This window comes from Poecilia reticulata, chromosome 7 (assembly GCF_904066995.2).
Source record: "Poecilia reticulata chromosome 7, P_reticulata-male-v2, whole genome shotgun sequence".
Lineage (NCBI taxonomy): Eukaryota > Metazoa > Chordata > Actinopteri > Cyprinodontiformes > Poeciliidae > Poecilia > Poecilia reticulata.
In genome coordinates this window covers 7,672,268-7,686,747 of record NC_088836.1, presented here as the reverse complement: position 1 = coordinate 7,686,747, position 14,480 = coordinate 7,672,268, and the positions used below count along the sequence as shown (strand labels likewise).

Below are 14,480 nucleotides of genomic sequence, written 5' to 3'. Positions count from 1 at the left end.
CAGTGCTTTCTTTTTAAAGATTTGAAAGAAGACTTTCCAAGCTTGTTGTCAGCCACAGGTAAGAAAGACATATTTTTTCCTGTTTCTTAAAACTGACAGTTATTGTTTAACATTAGTTTTAAAGGTAAGACTCTATCTGAGGTTCCTTTTTTACTCATCAAAGTAATCAGCCAACCTTACAGATATAAAACCTCATTTTAAATCAGATTAATTTCCTTGCTACTGCAAACATTGACTTGCATGTAACATACTGTACTTCTGTATCTAGACTGGCAGTGAGCAGGGAATAACTACACATAAACCTCTAATAATAGAAGAAGACACTTCCAATGGAACCCAGCGGGGAGAGCAGCGTGCATTATGACCGCTGGAATGAGAGCAACATCAACATGAACGTAGAAGCTTCAGAGTCTACTACAAGGAGGTGAGATGAAGATGAATCCCAAAAATCTAGGGAAATCGTTTTCTCACACTGTTGAGTAATCAGCTAAACTGCTTGGTTCTTTAGACGGGGAGACACAACAGTGAGGAAATACTTTAACCTTGTTTTCATAATACATTTATGTAAATGGTTTCACAATTTTACAACCTTGGAAAGTTCTCCAGACTTTTTTTAAGGGTCTTCTTCGAGTAATGCTGTTTTTTTTTTTTACTTGTGAGAAAAAAGTCTTTGTTTTATTTTAAATGCAGAAAGGCTTCCACTTGTTAATCTGACATTATTATTGTTATTATTATCATTGTATATATATATATATATATATATATATATATATATATATATATATATATATATATATATATATATATATATATATACCGATTTTTAATGCTGTTTTTTACTTGTTTTATCTACAGTCCTGTATGACATGTCTATCTGTAAAATAAGTGAAGTTGATATGTGAAACACTAACTAAAAAACTATTTCCAGCATGATATCTATAACTGAGAAGAAAAAAAACCTAATCCAGGGAAGTGCTGGGACGAGGACTGGGAGCATGAATTAGTTGATCATTTACAGCTGGAAAATCTTTCAGCTAGTAGCTCTGCTGGACTTTTAATACAAAAGCTTCAATATCCACCAAGGTGGAAATTAAATACCTATGAACATTTGAATAAAATATCAGTCAACTGCCAGTTGTACAATCTACTTCCCCTCAAGATTTTATAGTAAAAATATTTTGCAAATGACAAGGTCGAGTAAAATCGACAGAACCTTAACTCTAATCTTTCATATCGCTGTGTAAAGGTTTTGACCCAGTTTCAATGACTTGAACTTGAATGTGATAAAATATTGTTTTATCACAATATTTTATGGTAACATTGTGATAATGATTAAATGATAATAAAACCTATTTATTACTTCTCTGCTAGATAACTGTAAGGCTGTGACAGCATGACTCATCAATCACAGCCTCAAAAGCACAAATACTGCTCTGGAAAACATATGAATTTGTAATACGCTCAATTAGGACACTAGTCACAAAAAGAAGTGTGATTTGTATCATTTGCATACAGCAGCAGAATTTAATTCAAATATATTAATCAATATTTATTGTTACTTATTTCATTAAACAAACAGCAAATAAACTAGAAAATAAATATAAATATTTTTCATTGGAATTTATTGCAACTGCAATAAGTCAGAATTCATATCATACCAAGAAATTTATTGTGATAAATAACAAATGAGAAGATAAATGTCCATCCTTATTTCCAATTCATCCAAACTATAACGCATCCAAGCAGCTTAAAAAAAGCACAAGAACAATGTTTGACTGGCATTTTTGTGTGGGTTTTTTTGTGTGTGTGTGGGTTTTTTTTAATGCTGTATTATTCTGGGTGTAACAAGACTGACATCTTCCTAAAAGATTTTTCTTTTTTTTATCTCGTCCACCTTATAGGAAGCCTTGGGTATCATCCAGAGGTTTTTTTCACAAACATGATACGGTCTTGGGTGTAAATGCAGGAATTTACTCAGATTTCCTACAAATCTAGTTGATCAGTTTTTTTTTTTCTTAGATATGACCAGGTTGAGTCAGATAACATTATAAAACAAATAAGAATCATAATAAGAATCATAATAGCCATAAATGAATTAATTTGAAAGTTACATTTCGTATTTACCTTGGTGATCTTTGTCTGAAATGAAGATCTGAAACTTTCAAGCACAGACAGGAAAGATCTGTAGCGGCACAAATGTATACTCTTTACTGTGTTTATGTGACAGGTTGATGGTATCAAACTACCTAAATGCTCAATTTAGAGTGGATTGTTTGCTAAATTACCTAAATACTGCATCTAGTTTAAGTTTATGTTCAATTTAATGCATGAATTATTCAAAGATACAAGTTAATTGTATTACACAAACACAAAAACAGTCCTCTGAAAATAGTCGGAAGCTAGACATAAATATTCAAATTAATTATTTAGCTCTATATTAGAATCTTTATGGTTCATAAACCCAGACAAGGAAGCAAGGAAGATGACGAGCTTGAGCAGATAACAGATTTTGTCCATCTTAACGGTATTTTCAGATTCTGATTCATTTTTAAATAATTATGTTTAGTAACTGTATGGTTGGTCTACTTCACAGGCTCTACAACAGAGTGTGCACTGGATACACCGGGATCGCACTGAAGGCTGTTGGAGCGTTAGCTGCACTGGTGGTGATTTACGTCATTGGTTATGTGACAGGATACTATGTTCATCGGTGCCCATAGTAAAGAGTGTGTTTGAAATTTTGTGAAATTGTACATTGACTTAACCCTGTCTGCAGAATACAGAATAATAATTTTTTTCAAGAAATTGGAAAATTAAGAAAATTACAGAAAATATTTTTGATTGAAATGTAGTCCCTATTGTACGAATGCATTTCTTGGATTTAGCATGATGCACTTTTGACGCTTTACTTGCAGTAAAGTGCAGTTAAAGTTCAAATAAAAAACTACTGATATGATTTTGAGAATAAAGGGGTAGTGTGGTGAAGTGTGGCTGCATTTTAACATGTAGTGTCAACAGATGTTAAACACTGCATTGTGTTCTGTTTATTGTGTTCATGAAACAAAACACAACAAAAGACTTCCCAAAGTGCAATGAAATAAAATACATTTGCCAACTGTTTCCTCTATTTGTACATTTTTAGATTTTCCAATCTGGCAGCCATTTTTAATCTGGCCATTGATTCTTTGTGGATTAGACTTTTGCTTCAGTGTGGAAATTAAGGAGATGAGATTAGATTAATCTGCAACAACAGATACACTGCTTGACCTTTAACCTTTAGCTGGTTAAAGGTCTCAAGCAACGTGATCATTATGTCAGTACAGGAGAACCATCATCACTCAGGATTTGAATGTACAATTATGATTACTGATCAAATAACTGTAAGAAAGGTTGAACAGCCCTGAGTGACGACCGACCTCTACACTAAGGTTTACAACAGGTATTGTATTCTGTGTTGACCATTACCTTAATATTGAAATTATAGTCCACTCCACAAAAACATGTTTGGATTTCTTTTGAGGCAAAAATAATTTTAATAATCTTTATGTGTGCATAAACATATCTAGATTATTTATATGTGCTTGTGAGTCTAAAGGTGCTTCCTTTTAGATTCACATTTTAGAGAAAAACTAAAATAACTCAAGTTGTTTTAGTTTAAACGTACGTATAAATTAGGAAACCCATTGCTTGCAAAGTGTTTATACACCTTTTTTACATTTCTACAATGTATTTTGTAGAAATGTTATACATAGAGCAACATAAAGCAGAAAGCAGGAAATAATTAGAAAGTGAGAGGAAACTGATCCATGTTTTAAAGAATATTTTATGTCATCTTTCTCTTTTTGGATTTACAGCTGCAAGCTTTTTGGAGTCTCAAATTATTGCATATTATTCCTTGCCACAAACACCAAGCTGAGTCAGAGTGGATGGACTGATCTTTAAAGTTAATTACATTCTCTAGCTTGCTACAGATTTTTAATGGGATTTAGTTTCTGCACTTTGACTAGAAATATGAATGTATTTTGAATACTTAGAGTTGTTTTCCTGCTGGAAGCTGAACATTCACTCTAGTCTCAGTTCTTTATATGACTGGTGAGACATTATCAAATTACCTAAGTACTCAATTTAGAATGGGCTGTTTGCTGAATGTCCTAAATACAGCACCTGTTTTAAGTATATGATCATTTTAATGCATTAATTATTCATAGATCCAAGTTAATTGTATTACACAAACACAAAAGAGGTCTTCTGAAAGTAGCCGGATGTTAGACAGAAAAATTCTAATGAATTATTTAGTCCTATATAAGAAGTTTTATGATTCCAGACATAACCGGAAGCAATGAAGGCTCTGAGCTGAAAAAGAGAACAAACACCTTGGTGGGGTTGCCACTGCAGACGGAAGTATAAAGATTGAGTAACTAGGTTTTCTTCAATGATTGTGTATGCGTCTTCCCAATAAATTCCCCAGCTCAAGAAAAGCATTTCCACATTTAAGTGTTGCTTTAACCATGTTCCGGTAGCAAATCAGGAACAAAAGAAACGCATTTTCCAGTTTTTATACTCGTGACCTGGAAAAAATATTTGCAGCAACCCAAGCTAACACCAACGTATGTCTCTATTTTATGCAAACAAAGACAACTTGGTCTCTAACCAACCAAGTTGGGGTTGGTTAGACGGACGGGTTTCTAGCAGACTATAGAAGTTAGAAATCATTCTTGGATTTTTAACTTCACTGGGGCTTTATGCTTATTGTTCCAACTTGGACAGTTTTACTTCATACGTGTAGTTAAGTAGAATTAGCATATAGATAGGCATTCATATAATTAACATATATTGTTGTAGTGCTTGTAAAACGTTGCATTTAATGAGGTTGCATTTATTTAAAAATGCTTTGAACTACTATATGAGTATTAGTGGTAGGAGGCATGTATTATGTAAAAACGTTATTTTTAAAAAGTTTTTTTGACGGAGGAGCGGAACAAGCCTGTTCCATCATTGAGGACTTGTGTAGTTGTACTTCACTTCCTGTATCTGTGGGGAACTCCGCCATGGTGACGTCACAGTTCTCAGACGTCGGAGGAGGAGGTGGTGGTGGTGTTAGAGGATCTCCGCTCAGCCAACTCCACGGCGTGTTTGAGAAAAATGAAACATGGATGAGGGGTTCACCGAAAGTCGGGAGGAAGCAGCCCATTGTGGGGTAAATCATTAAACACAGAGCATGATTGTGGTTTTGTGTTATTATGCTTTGAGGACCTCCGTAATTCGGACGGGTTTCCCTGTAGAAGTTATCTCATCGCTGCTAAGTGTCAGTGACTCCCACGGGCCAACAATGTGGCTACAGCTAATGCTAGCTCGAAAAAACTTAGCTAGTCGAGTAATAATCGTCACCTACTTAGTTCGCTCTGTATCAGACTTAATTAAGTGTGTCAGCCTGACTTGCTTAGCATGATTGTTTAAACCGGATAAAACATATGCCGTTCTTAGCTAAGAATGATCAACTAACGCGGCTAGGTGAAACTGCTAAGGCTAATGCTAGCTAACGTAATGCTATGTTGCCTAGAGCCGCTTTGAAATTTTGACAGCTTATTTTGGGTAAATAAACACGTGACACTCTATTGCGTTATCTCTTCTGTTCAATTCAACAAGGAAATCCTAGAAGTAATAACTTAAGAGATTTTAGACGGCAAGAAACAAGCTCTGTTCGTCAGACAAGAGTGAAACAGTTTTTTTTTTAAAGAAAGTCAGAAAAAAAATCGGATTTGTAAAAGTTACAATTATGTCATTAATTTATGTTTAATAAAGTTAGCGAAATGTCTACGCAATACTTGGACATGGAAAGAGTGTTGAGTAACCTCCTTATGTTGTCAAGTAGCTCTGAGTAGAAGCTACTTGCGTTACCAAACTGCTCCTTCACTTTTTTTTTCAATCGTAACTTTATTTGTTCAGCGTTTGATTACAAAAATAATATACCGGTAATCATTTTTGCGACCCTTAGTTTTTAACATGCATAGCCATGTGTGAGAAAGGCAAAATAACGTTAGGCAGATTAAGAGCATTTTCAACGGAGTTGCATCTCAAAGCTACAAACAAATTTTATTACACCACGTTTTAAATTAAGTCAAGATAATTAATGTAGGTTAGGAATTTTGAAATCAGATAAGCTAGGCTAATACTCGTTGAATTTACCATTTAAGTTAAGTTACTACATTTAGCTGAAATTAACAAGCCTATGTCACAACACTTTGTGAGGGTACTGTTGGATAATTGGTTTTCACAGATTTCCCCACCTTTAAGCTACGCTCCCCTTTACTGTACATTCACAGTATCACACCGTATATGAAAATGTATTATTATTATTATGCACTCTGAACCAGAAAGAACAGCTTTAACAGCACTTTGTATTATTGAAATATGTTCAATTAGTGATGTCCAGTCGTGATTTATAACAATTTGTTGATGCTGATTGCTTAAAGCTACAGATCTAGTTGAGAACAATCTTGCCACATGATTATGGTGTTTCTCCACCAAAACAAAATCTTGTAAAGTGTCATTTAGGTGTCCTGAAAGATGCTGATAAATAAAATGCATTATTATTATTATTATTATTATTATTATTATTATTATTATTATTATATTGTTATTATGTTATTATTATACTTTTCAACAACTGCAAGGAGTTTTTGTTTGCAGAAAACCTAAAACTCAGAATACTTGTACTTGTGTTTGTCACTAGATGTGACATTCAACTTCATAATCACAGTTTGAGACTAACATCCATTTTTCAAGAGAGATCTGGGCATGAGTACAGCACTCCATTGTGCTTCTCAATTTGTTTATATTTCGCTTCTAAGAAGAAGTTATTTTATGAAAGTAACGTTTCGAAATAGTTCTTCAAACTTCCCGACAGGATGTATTTTGGTCAAGGAAGTGATTGAATTTTAATTTAGTGGTTATGGCTGATAAGTATTTATTTTCAGAATAATTTATTTCTGCCCCTTACAGCAGAACTTAGAACCAACACTTGTCTTGTCTTTTTAGAAATAGGACAACATCCAACCAAGAAGCGACTCAAGACCTGAATGATGTTCCTGGCCCACCAACCAAGCCGTTCACAGTTTGCCAAAGCTTGATCAAAAATGGTCCTGGTGGAAGGGCGGCTGCCATAAAACAAGTTTTAAAGACGTAAAACAGGGAGGAAAAAGGTGTGAATGGTGTTATTTGTTTAAAAAAAAGAATGTGTTGTATTTTAATGAATCTTTTGTTAATGTGTTTCAGAGTCATTCAGGGGTGTATTTTTAGCCATATTTAAAACAATAAAATTTTTGTGCTTTCTCTCTGCTAAGCAGTTTTTTTTTTTTTTTGGATTGCATCAACTGAATAAATTCTTGTTGGGGGAGAAAAACTACCTTCAGCTTTCAGATGCACCTTCCAAGTAATTAAAAAATGGACTCAGTTGAACATTGAAGTCATAAACTATTTTTTAAGGACTTCACTTTTTTAAGTAGCATGTGGTTTTCTTTCCATCAGGTTTGCCCGTCACCAAACCTGAAGTAGCAATTTCTGCAAGCTGTAATTCTATTTACCCATAATGGTTCAATTCAGTTAAAGAATGAAAAGTTTGGTTCCGCCAATATTAACTTTAAAGGTGAATATTTGTAATTACCTAACCAACGTAATATAATATTCCTGTCTAGTTTTTTTCCCTGTTAAATTGGAATGATTTTTGAGCAGTACTTCATGTCCAACGTTGGCTAACTGGACACACAGTGTATGACTTGGCAGCTGTCCCCTTGTGTATAAATAGCTTGTAACAGAACCCCGCTTTCCATCCTCTCCCCAGCTTTCTACCCACTTTGCTCTTTCCTGTCCCAAATCAATTTGATGTTTGTTCTCATGAATTCCTGTTTGCCCTACTTTCCCCTCAGGAAATGGAAAAACGGTTAGAAGAGAAGCTTCGCATCAGCCAGAGAGAAAAGTAAGAACCTTAAAACGCTCCAGTTAACGACCTAAAGACACAGTTGAGCCACTTGTTTGCTTGACTTTGAGCTGAAGGCGCTGCCTCACTGTTTGTCATTGTTTACAATTGAACATCAGTTAAACCTTTCCACGGTAGTGGCGTTTTTCAACGTTACATATGAAATCTCAGCCACGTTCGGGGAAAAAATTATGCTTAGTAGTGTTGGAGGCCTGTCACAGTAACACATTTTGCTGAATGATTATTGTGATAAGTGATAATATTATTGTTTGGAGACCATATTCAAGTAACATAATCCTAATGGCATATTAATGCAAGAACACCTTTAAAGTCTAATGACTTTTAACATTTAACACTAAAACTAGAAGACATTTTAAATATCCAAAATAAATAAAACGGCAAATCAAATGAATTATGAAGTCTCTGTAAACAAAATTGTGCTTCGAGAAAAGGTCTAGTTGAGTCAAATATACCAGACTGAAGACTTTCTCATCTAGTTTTTGGTAAAAAGAGAGAAAAGACAAAAATGATCAATTATGCAATTGGAAATTATTGAGCTCGTTTTAATTTATTATGCGATTAATGGATTTATTGCGACAGACCTGTTCATTCTTCAGAACAAGATTCTCCTGTTATGTCTTCTGACTCTTCAGTGGATTTGCATTTGATGAGCATTAAGACATTCACCCCAATAATGAAAGAAGCTGTTTGTTAGTTCTGTTTTTATCATTTAATAATTTGGACCAAAAATCCGCTTGATAAACATTTGAACCTTTGAGCGAAACAAAAAAAAAGTTCCCAGATGGGCTTGTATATTGCTACAGAAAGCTGACTAAGACAGGACAAGTTAAATCGAAGAAGACTGTAGTTCTTTTCAGCTCTAAATCGATTATCTGTGCATGATTATTTCTCTCCAGGGAGTCCAGTAACTCCGCCCGATCACCATTAAAGACCACCATGGTGATCCAGGACAACTCCTTACCAGCAGGACCCCCGCCTCAGATCCGCATTTTGAAGCGACCAGCAAGTAACGGGTCATTAGCATCGTCCATGAACCCAAACAGGCCCACTCCGCAGGTCAAGTCTCTGGCCCAGCGCGAAGCGGAGTATGCCGAGGCCAGGAAACGAATACTGGGTAGTGCCTGCCCAGAGGAGACTCCTCAGGAAAAGCCCAACACTGACAGGTAACGATTACCAATTTGAGATCCAGAAGGTTTGTGCGGTGGTACAATGTGTGACTCGGTTCGCTGTTCTGTCTGTTTCCATTGTGAAAGCAGCTCATTCCTGGGAACTCTTCTATTGTAGGTCAAAGGACAAAGGGTATGGGGCAAGGGTAAGGGCAGTTAGGGTGGAGCTAATGGTGACGTCACACAACACAACCTGATTGGTGGACAGAAAAGTGTTACAGTTTGCGGCAATCAAGAGACCTACTACTGTGTTGGCGTTTGGGTTTAACCCTGTGGTGGAAACGCTCTCTTGAAAACACCAGAAGCATAAAATAACCCATCCAAACCGCTGGTGGAAGTGAGGCATTGGTGATAAAAAAAAAACCCTTTCTATGCTGCACTGGGACCAGAAAGACAGTCTTCAGTTATCCCATAACCCTACAAGGCAATTTGTTGGATACATTCGCCCATTTGTTTATTAACAGTTTTGTTTTTGGCCTGTATTACTGAGTTCTTATCAGAGAAAGTAGGTTGAATGACTTGGAAAATATCCAAGTGCTTTTCTCTCTCTACTTCCTGTTGGTCACATCTTTGTATGCTGAATATTAACTTTTAACAGGACAATCATTTTAAGACACAATAATCTTTCACATTTAGTTTAGATCGTATCTTTTTTTGGAAAAAAAGGTGCAAATTTTAATTCCATTCTCGAATCAGAGGAAAACACTTGAAGTGTTTCAAACATACAGTATTACATTAATAAAACGGTCGGCAGGAGAAAAAAATAAAAGTAAGAAAATAGTAAAATAAATTGTGTCTTGGGTTTCAGTTTCATTACAGATCTGTTTGTCTTGATTCCCAGTACCGCTGTGTTGGCATGTTGGTGCCCTCTAGTGGCAGGCTGAAGACATTTTCATGTGATCGACCTTTAATTTGAGGGTGAACTGATTGGGAGACATAACAGGTTTATGCTGTTGTTTTGTTATTGTTGTTTTCTTAACTCAGTCATATATACGCTTAAGCCAGCCTGATGAATTAAATAGTTTTATCACCAGAACCAAAGCTGCATACTTGGCTTGACAAGAACCAAAATCATTCTCAAACACAGTGTTGGGTGATCGAATTGAAGAATTGCAGGGCTGTTGTTTTAATACTTGTCATACATATGACCAAATAAGCAAAATGTGTGAGTAGAGACTCTTAAAGCACTTAATTTTTTAAAATATGGAACAACGGTGGTAATTTTAGAGCTAACTCTTCTTGTGAAGGTGGAATAAGGCTTAAAAAGTTGGAGAACATTTTCAGTATAGCTGTGAATGTCTGGAGGCCTGTTTGATTGATTTCAAATGGCTGAAAAACCATTGCTTTTGAGAAACTTTTAAAATCGATGCATAGATGCATATTAACATCCGTTACTACTTCAGTAAACAGTGTGACGTCAACGTTCTAAGAAGCCGGGTAAGAAGCGTCTGTGTCCTAATGTCTTCCTGTTTCCTCTCATTTCTTCTCCCAGGCCAGTGCGCAATAATTCCACAATGCCTTCAGAGGACACCAGATCAAACAATCACACTGTCCGGCAGCCCGCCGGCCCAGACGGCACCCAGGGCTTCCGTCAGCACAGATAAGCGGGTCTCTGGGACGCCCCAGCCACGGAGGGGAGGGGAAGAGAGATCAAGAGCCACCTGAGATCAAACGCAGCACCGTATACTGTAAACTTCCTCCCTTCGGTTCCCTCATATCAGCCAGCCGGCGCGGCTCTGTGCCCCCCTTTCACTCTCTCAGCCGGGCGGCGAATCAGCCAGGGAACGACGAACTCCAGCAGGAAGTGCGAGCTGACGTGAGCTCTTCTCTCTCTCCCCTTTGCTCATGTTTATTCGGCACTGTGATTATGGACTTATTCTGGACTCACTGTGATGATCCCGGCCCCTTTAAGAGACGCCCCTGAGCCTCCAGCTTTTTTTTTTGTTTTGTTTTTTTTTGCTTTTTCTGTGTGCTGTCTGTCAAGGGATGTTAAAAAAAAAAAAAAAAAAGCAGAAGCAAAGACTCGAACTTGAGCAGTTCAAGGATGAGGTGAAACGAGGGGTCATATCAAAACTAAATGGGCTGGTTCTTGTACAGCAGCTTCTTCTCAGCAATAATAGCAGACATTTTATTTTCCTTTCTTTTTAATCACTTGTCTTTACACAAGGCGTGCACTGATATCTTTTTAATGCAGATCCCAGTTCTTAACACACCACTAAGCCTGTTTATTCAAACAGTATTAGATTTTAAACTTTAAAGCAAGAATTGAGAATCCTAGTCCTCCACCGTCTCATCTGGTGGTAAAATCGAAGCCGAGATGCAGAGAACGGTTCAAAATATCAGTGCACCACCTTCTATTGAAAGAAACTACCGTTTGTTTTTAAAATCAAAGGTCAGGGGTTACGTGTGTCAAGTTATGTACATGGCAAGTTTTTTGTTTACTTTTTTTTAAGCTTTTAGCCGTCTTCCTTCGCCTACTTTCTATTTAAGAGTAAAATGGGATGAAAAGGAGAGAATGGATCCAAGTCAGGTTTCAAGTAGCTTTTCTGCCCTTTTTTATATGAAATGACAGCATTATAATAGCAGTATTTAAATAAACCAAAAGGCCCCCTTTAAAAAAACGTTTTTATGATTTGAAAATGGTGTTGGCAGGAATCCTAGTGACATTTTTAGATGAATTTTACTGCTGTCCTGTTTCCACCCAGTGACGTTTCTTCACAGCTTCCTACGAAGTAAAACTTAGGAACTCAGGTCCATGTGAATGAGACTGAATGAATGAAATGAACGAAGATTGTATTTTTCCAGCGGGTTTTGTTTTCTCAGAAGACTAGTGTACGTATTTAACTTATGGTGGTCGGCACTTAAAAGCGGTGCTCTGTCGAGCTAAATGTAACAGAAGAAAAGGAAAAAAAGAGTTGCTGTCTCAAGGAAAGTCATATTTTTTTCTTTTTAAATGTTTGCATCTCGGTGTCTGACGCTGTAGGACGATGGATCGACTGCTATAACGGAGCGGCACAGCAGGTTGTGAACCGGAGAACTCGACCAGGACCGCTGTGCCCAGTAAACGTGTTTTTCTCACCTTTAATTGTTCAGAGGAGATCTCAAAGCCATGCGACGTCATCAACACAAAGACTTGTAATGGGTGAATTCAGCTTGTGCCTCCTGGATCACATCTTTACTTCCTGGTTGTTGATTTTTATTCCTTTTTTTTTTTTTTGGTTTTTAAAAGAAAAATGAGTATATTTAAAGGGGGAAATTCTCAATATTGTTGAAGAGATTTTAGTTGAGGAAAAAAAATCTAGTGGCAGAGCAGGAACAGAAAATACAAACTGCCTGTAAATACTGATTTAATAAAATGATTTACTTCAAATCTGATTTTCTCTGTGATTCGTCCGTTGTCGCAAACCGCCTGCTGACTGGAAGGAGAGTCATTTAAATGTATAGAAAACAGGAAATCTTTCCATTGTTTGTCATAATGTACAGTTGAGCGGTGCAACTGTGCCGCTCAACTGTACATTATTACAGTTGAGCGGCATAATGTTGAGCGGTAATTAGACATTTACATTAATTTCTAAATGAAAATGTCTAATTACATTTAGAAATCAGACATTTTTTATCCAGCACAGTCTAGCAGTAGGTAGTTAAATCAAACCATACTTCTTATTTTGGACCAGAATTACTAAAATTATTTCCATTTGCTAGTGGTGCACCAATTTATTGGCCAGTCAAATAATTGGCTCAGATTTCCTTAATTTTGGGGGATTGGCCGATACTCGCATGTGAAGCCCACCAGGTCATGTCTACATGTTTGCAGCTCAGAATTTGCAACTTTCTATCTATATTTAGCGACATTTCAGACAAAAACAGCATCGACCAAATTTGGAATCGGCCTGACCTGCCAATTCTGATCCATAATTGTTAATCCGATCTTTAATCTGTAATTAAAGATCAGTAATCTGCCACAAAACTGCAGTTGGTGCCTTCCTATTTGCTAAATGCCACAATAATAGGTCAGATTTCCTCCTTAGATATTCCTCCTAAATATGACAAGACAGATTTTTTTTAGTGTAATAGTGTGAGTGTAGTTAATGGGATTTTTTTCTAGTGGGTTGCATTTCTTGGACCGCTCCATGCAATTATGCAATAGTTGTCTCTGATCAGCAGGATGACTACAAGTTCTTATAGATATTGGTTGCCGTCTCTTGACTTTCTGGTTTGGTTTAATTTGGTTTAAGAAAAACTTGTACAATTGTTCAAAAAATTTTAGTTGACAAAATCTACATTCATGGCCAAAAGTTTTGAGAATGATTCAAATGTTAATATTTACAAAGTCCACTGCTTCAGATTTTACAATGGCAATTTGCATATTTGCATATTCCAGAATGTTATAAAGAGTGATCATCTTAACAATTAATTGCAAAGTCAATATTTGCCTAGAAAATGAACTTTATCCCCCAAAACACATTTCAACTTCACTGCAGCCTTAAAAGGACCAGCTAACATCGTTTCAGTGATTGCTCCATTAACACAGGTGTGCGTGTTGATGAGGACAGGGCTGGAGATCAATCTGTCATGATTAAGTAAGAATGACACCACTGGACATTTTAAAAAGAGGCTGGTGCTTGGCATCATTGTTTCTCTTCTGTGAACCATGGTTATCTCTAAAGGAACACGTGCAGTCATCATTGCACTGCACAAAAATGGCCTAACAGGGAAGAGTATCGCAGCTACAAAGATTGCACCTCAGTCAACAATCTATCGCATCATCAAGAACTTCAAGGAGGAAGGTTCCATTGTTGCTAAAAAGGCTCCAGGGCGCCCAAGAAAGACCAGCAAGCACCAGGACGTCTCTTAAAGGTGTTTCAGCTGCAAGAACAGGCTACCGGCAGTGCAGAGCTTGCTCGGGAATGGCAGCAGGCAGGTGTTGAGTGCATCTGCACGCACTGTAAGGCAGAGACTCTTGGAGCAAGGCCTCAAGGAGGGCAGCAAAGAAGCCACTTCTCTCCAGGAAAAACATCAGGGACAGGCTGATATTCTGCAAAAGGTACAGGAAGTGGACTGCTGAGGACTGGGGTAAAGTCATTTTCTCTGATGAATCCTCTTTCCGATTGTTTGGGACATCTGGAAAACAGCTTGTTCGACTTCTTCCGCACTAGAGCACTGCCATGCCACATTCAGAGATATTTGTATTGTATTCTTATTATGTGAGGGTACATTAGTATTTTACAAAGTATTCCTTAGAAAGGAATGTTTCAGAAAAATGGTAATTGGCTGCAATTTCATAAATCTTTGTTGCTACTGCTGCTTGTACAATACCT

The 14,480-nt window shown here is 36.8% G+C and overlaps 1 protein-coding gene and 1 long non-coding RNA gene across 2 annotated transcripts; both read left to right on the top strand.

Moving 5' to 3' along the window:
* Positions 1 to 285: 285 nt before the first annotated feature.
* Positions 286 to 3,118, top strand: LOC145552355 (uncharacterized). Its single transcript, XR_014088388.1, has 2 exons — positions 286 to 424; positions 2,594 to 3,118. It is a non-coding gene; the product is annotated as an uncharacterized LOC145552355 (long non-coding RNA).
* Positions 3,119 to 5,037: 1,919 nt separating this feature from the next.
* On the top strand, positions 5,038 to 12,537 carry LOC103467008 (SUZ RNA-binding domain-containing). The gene is made up of 5 exons (XM_081608759.1): positions 5,038 to 5,197; positions 7,039 to 7,202; positions 7,926 to 7,975; positions 8,893 to 9,159; positions 10,655 to 12,537. The coding sequence occupies exons 3-5, from the start codon at positions 7,929 to 7,931 to the stop codon at positions 10,764 to 10,766; spliced, it is 426 nt and encodes a 141-aa protein (XP_081464885.1). The 5' UTR covers positions 5,038 to 5,197; positions 7,039 to 7,202; positions 7,926 to 7,928; the 3' UTR covers positions 10,767 to 12,537.
* The last annotated feature ends 1,943 nt before the right edge of the window (positions 12,538 to 14,480 follow it).

Excerpts from the sequence above, each read along its gene's own strand:
- LOC103467008 (XM_081608759.1), top strand. The coding sequence starts at position 7,929 with ATGGAAAAACGGTTAGAAGAGAAGCTTCGCATCAGCCAGAGAGAAAA. Across the intron at positions 7,976-8,892 it reads CGCATCAGCCAGAGAGAAAA|GGAGTCCAGTAACTCCGCCC; the intron begins GTAAGAACCTTA and ends ATTTCTCTCCAG. Across the intron at positions 9,160-10,654 it reads GAAAAGCCCAACACTGACAG|GCCAGTGCGCAATAATTCCA; the intron begins GTAACGATTACC and ends TTCTTCTCCCAG.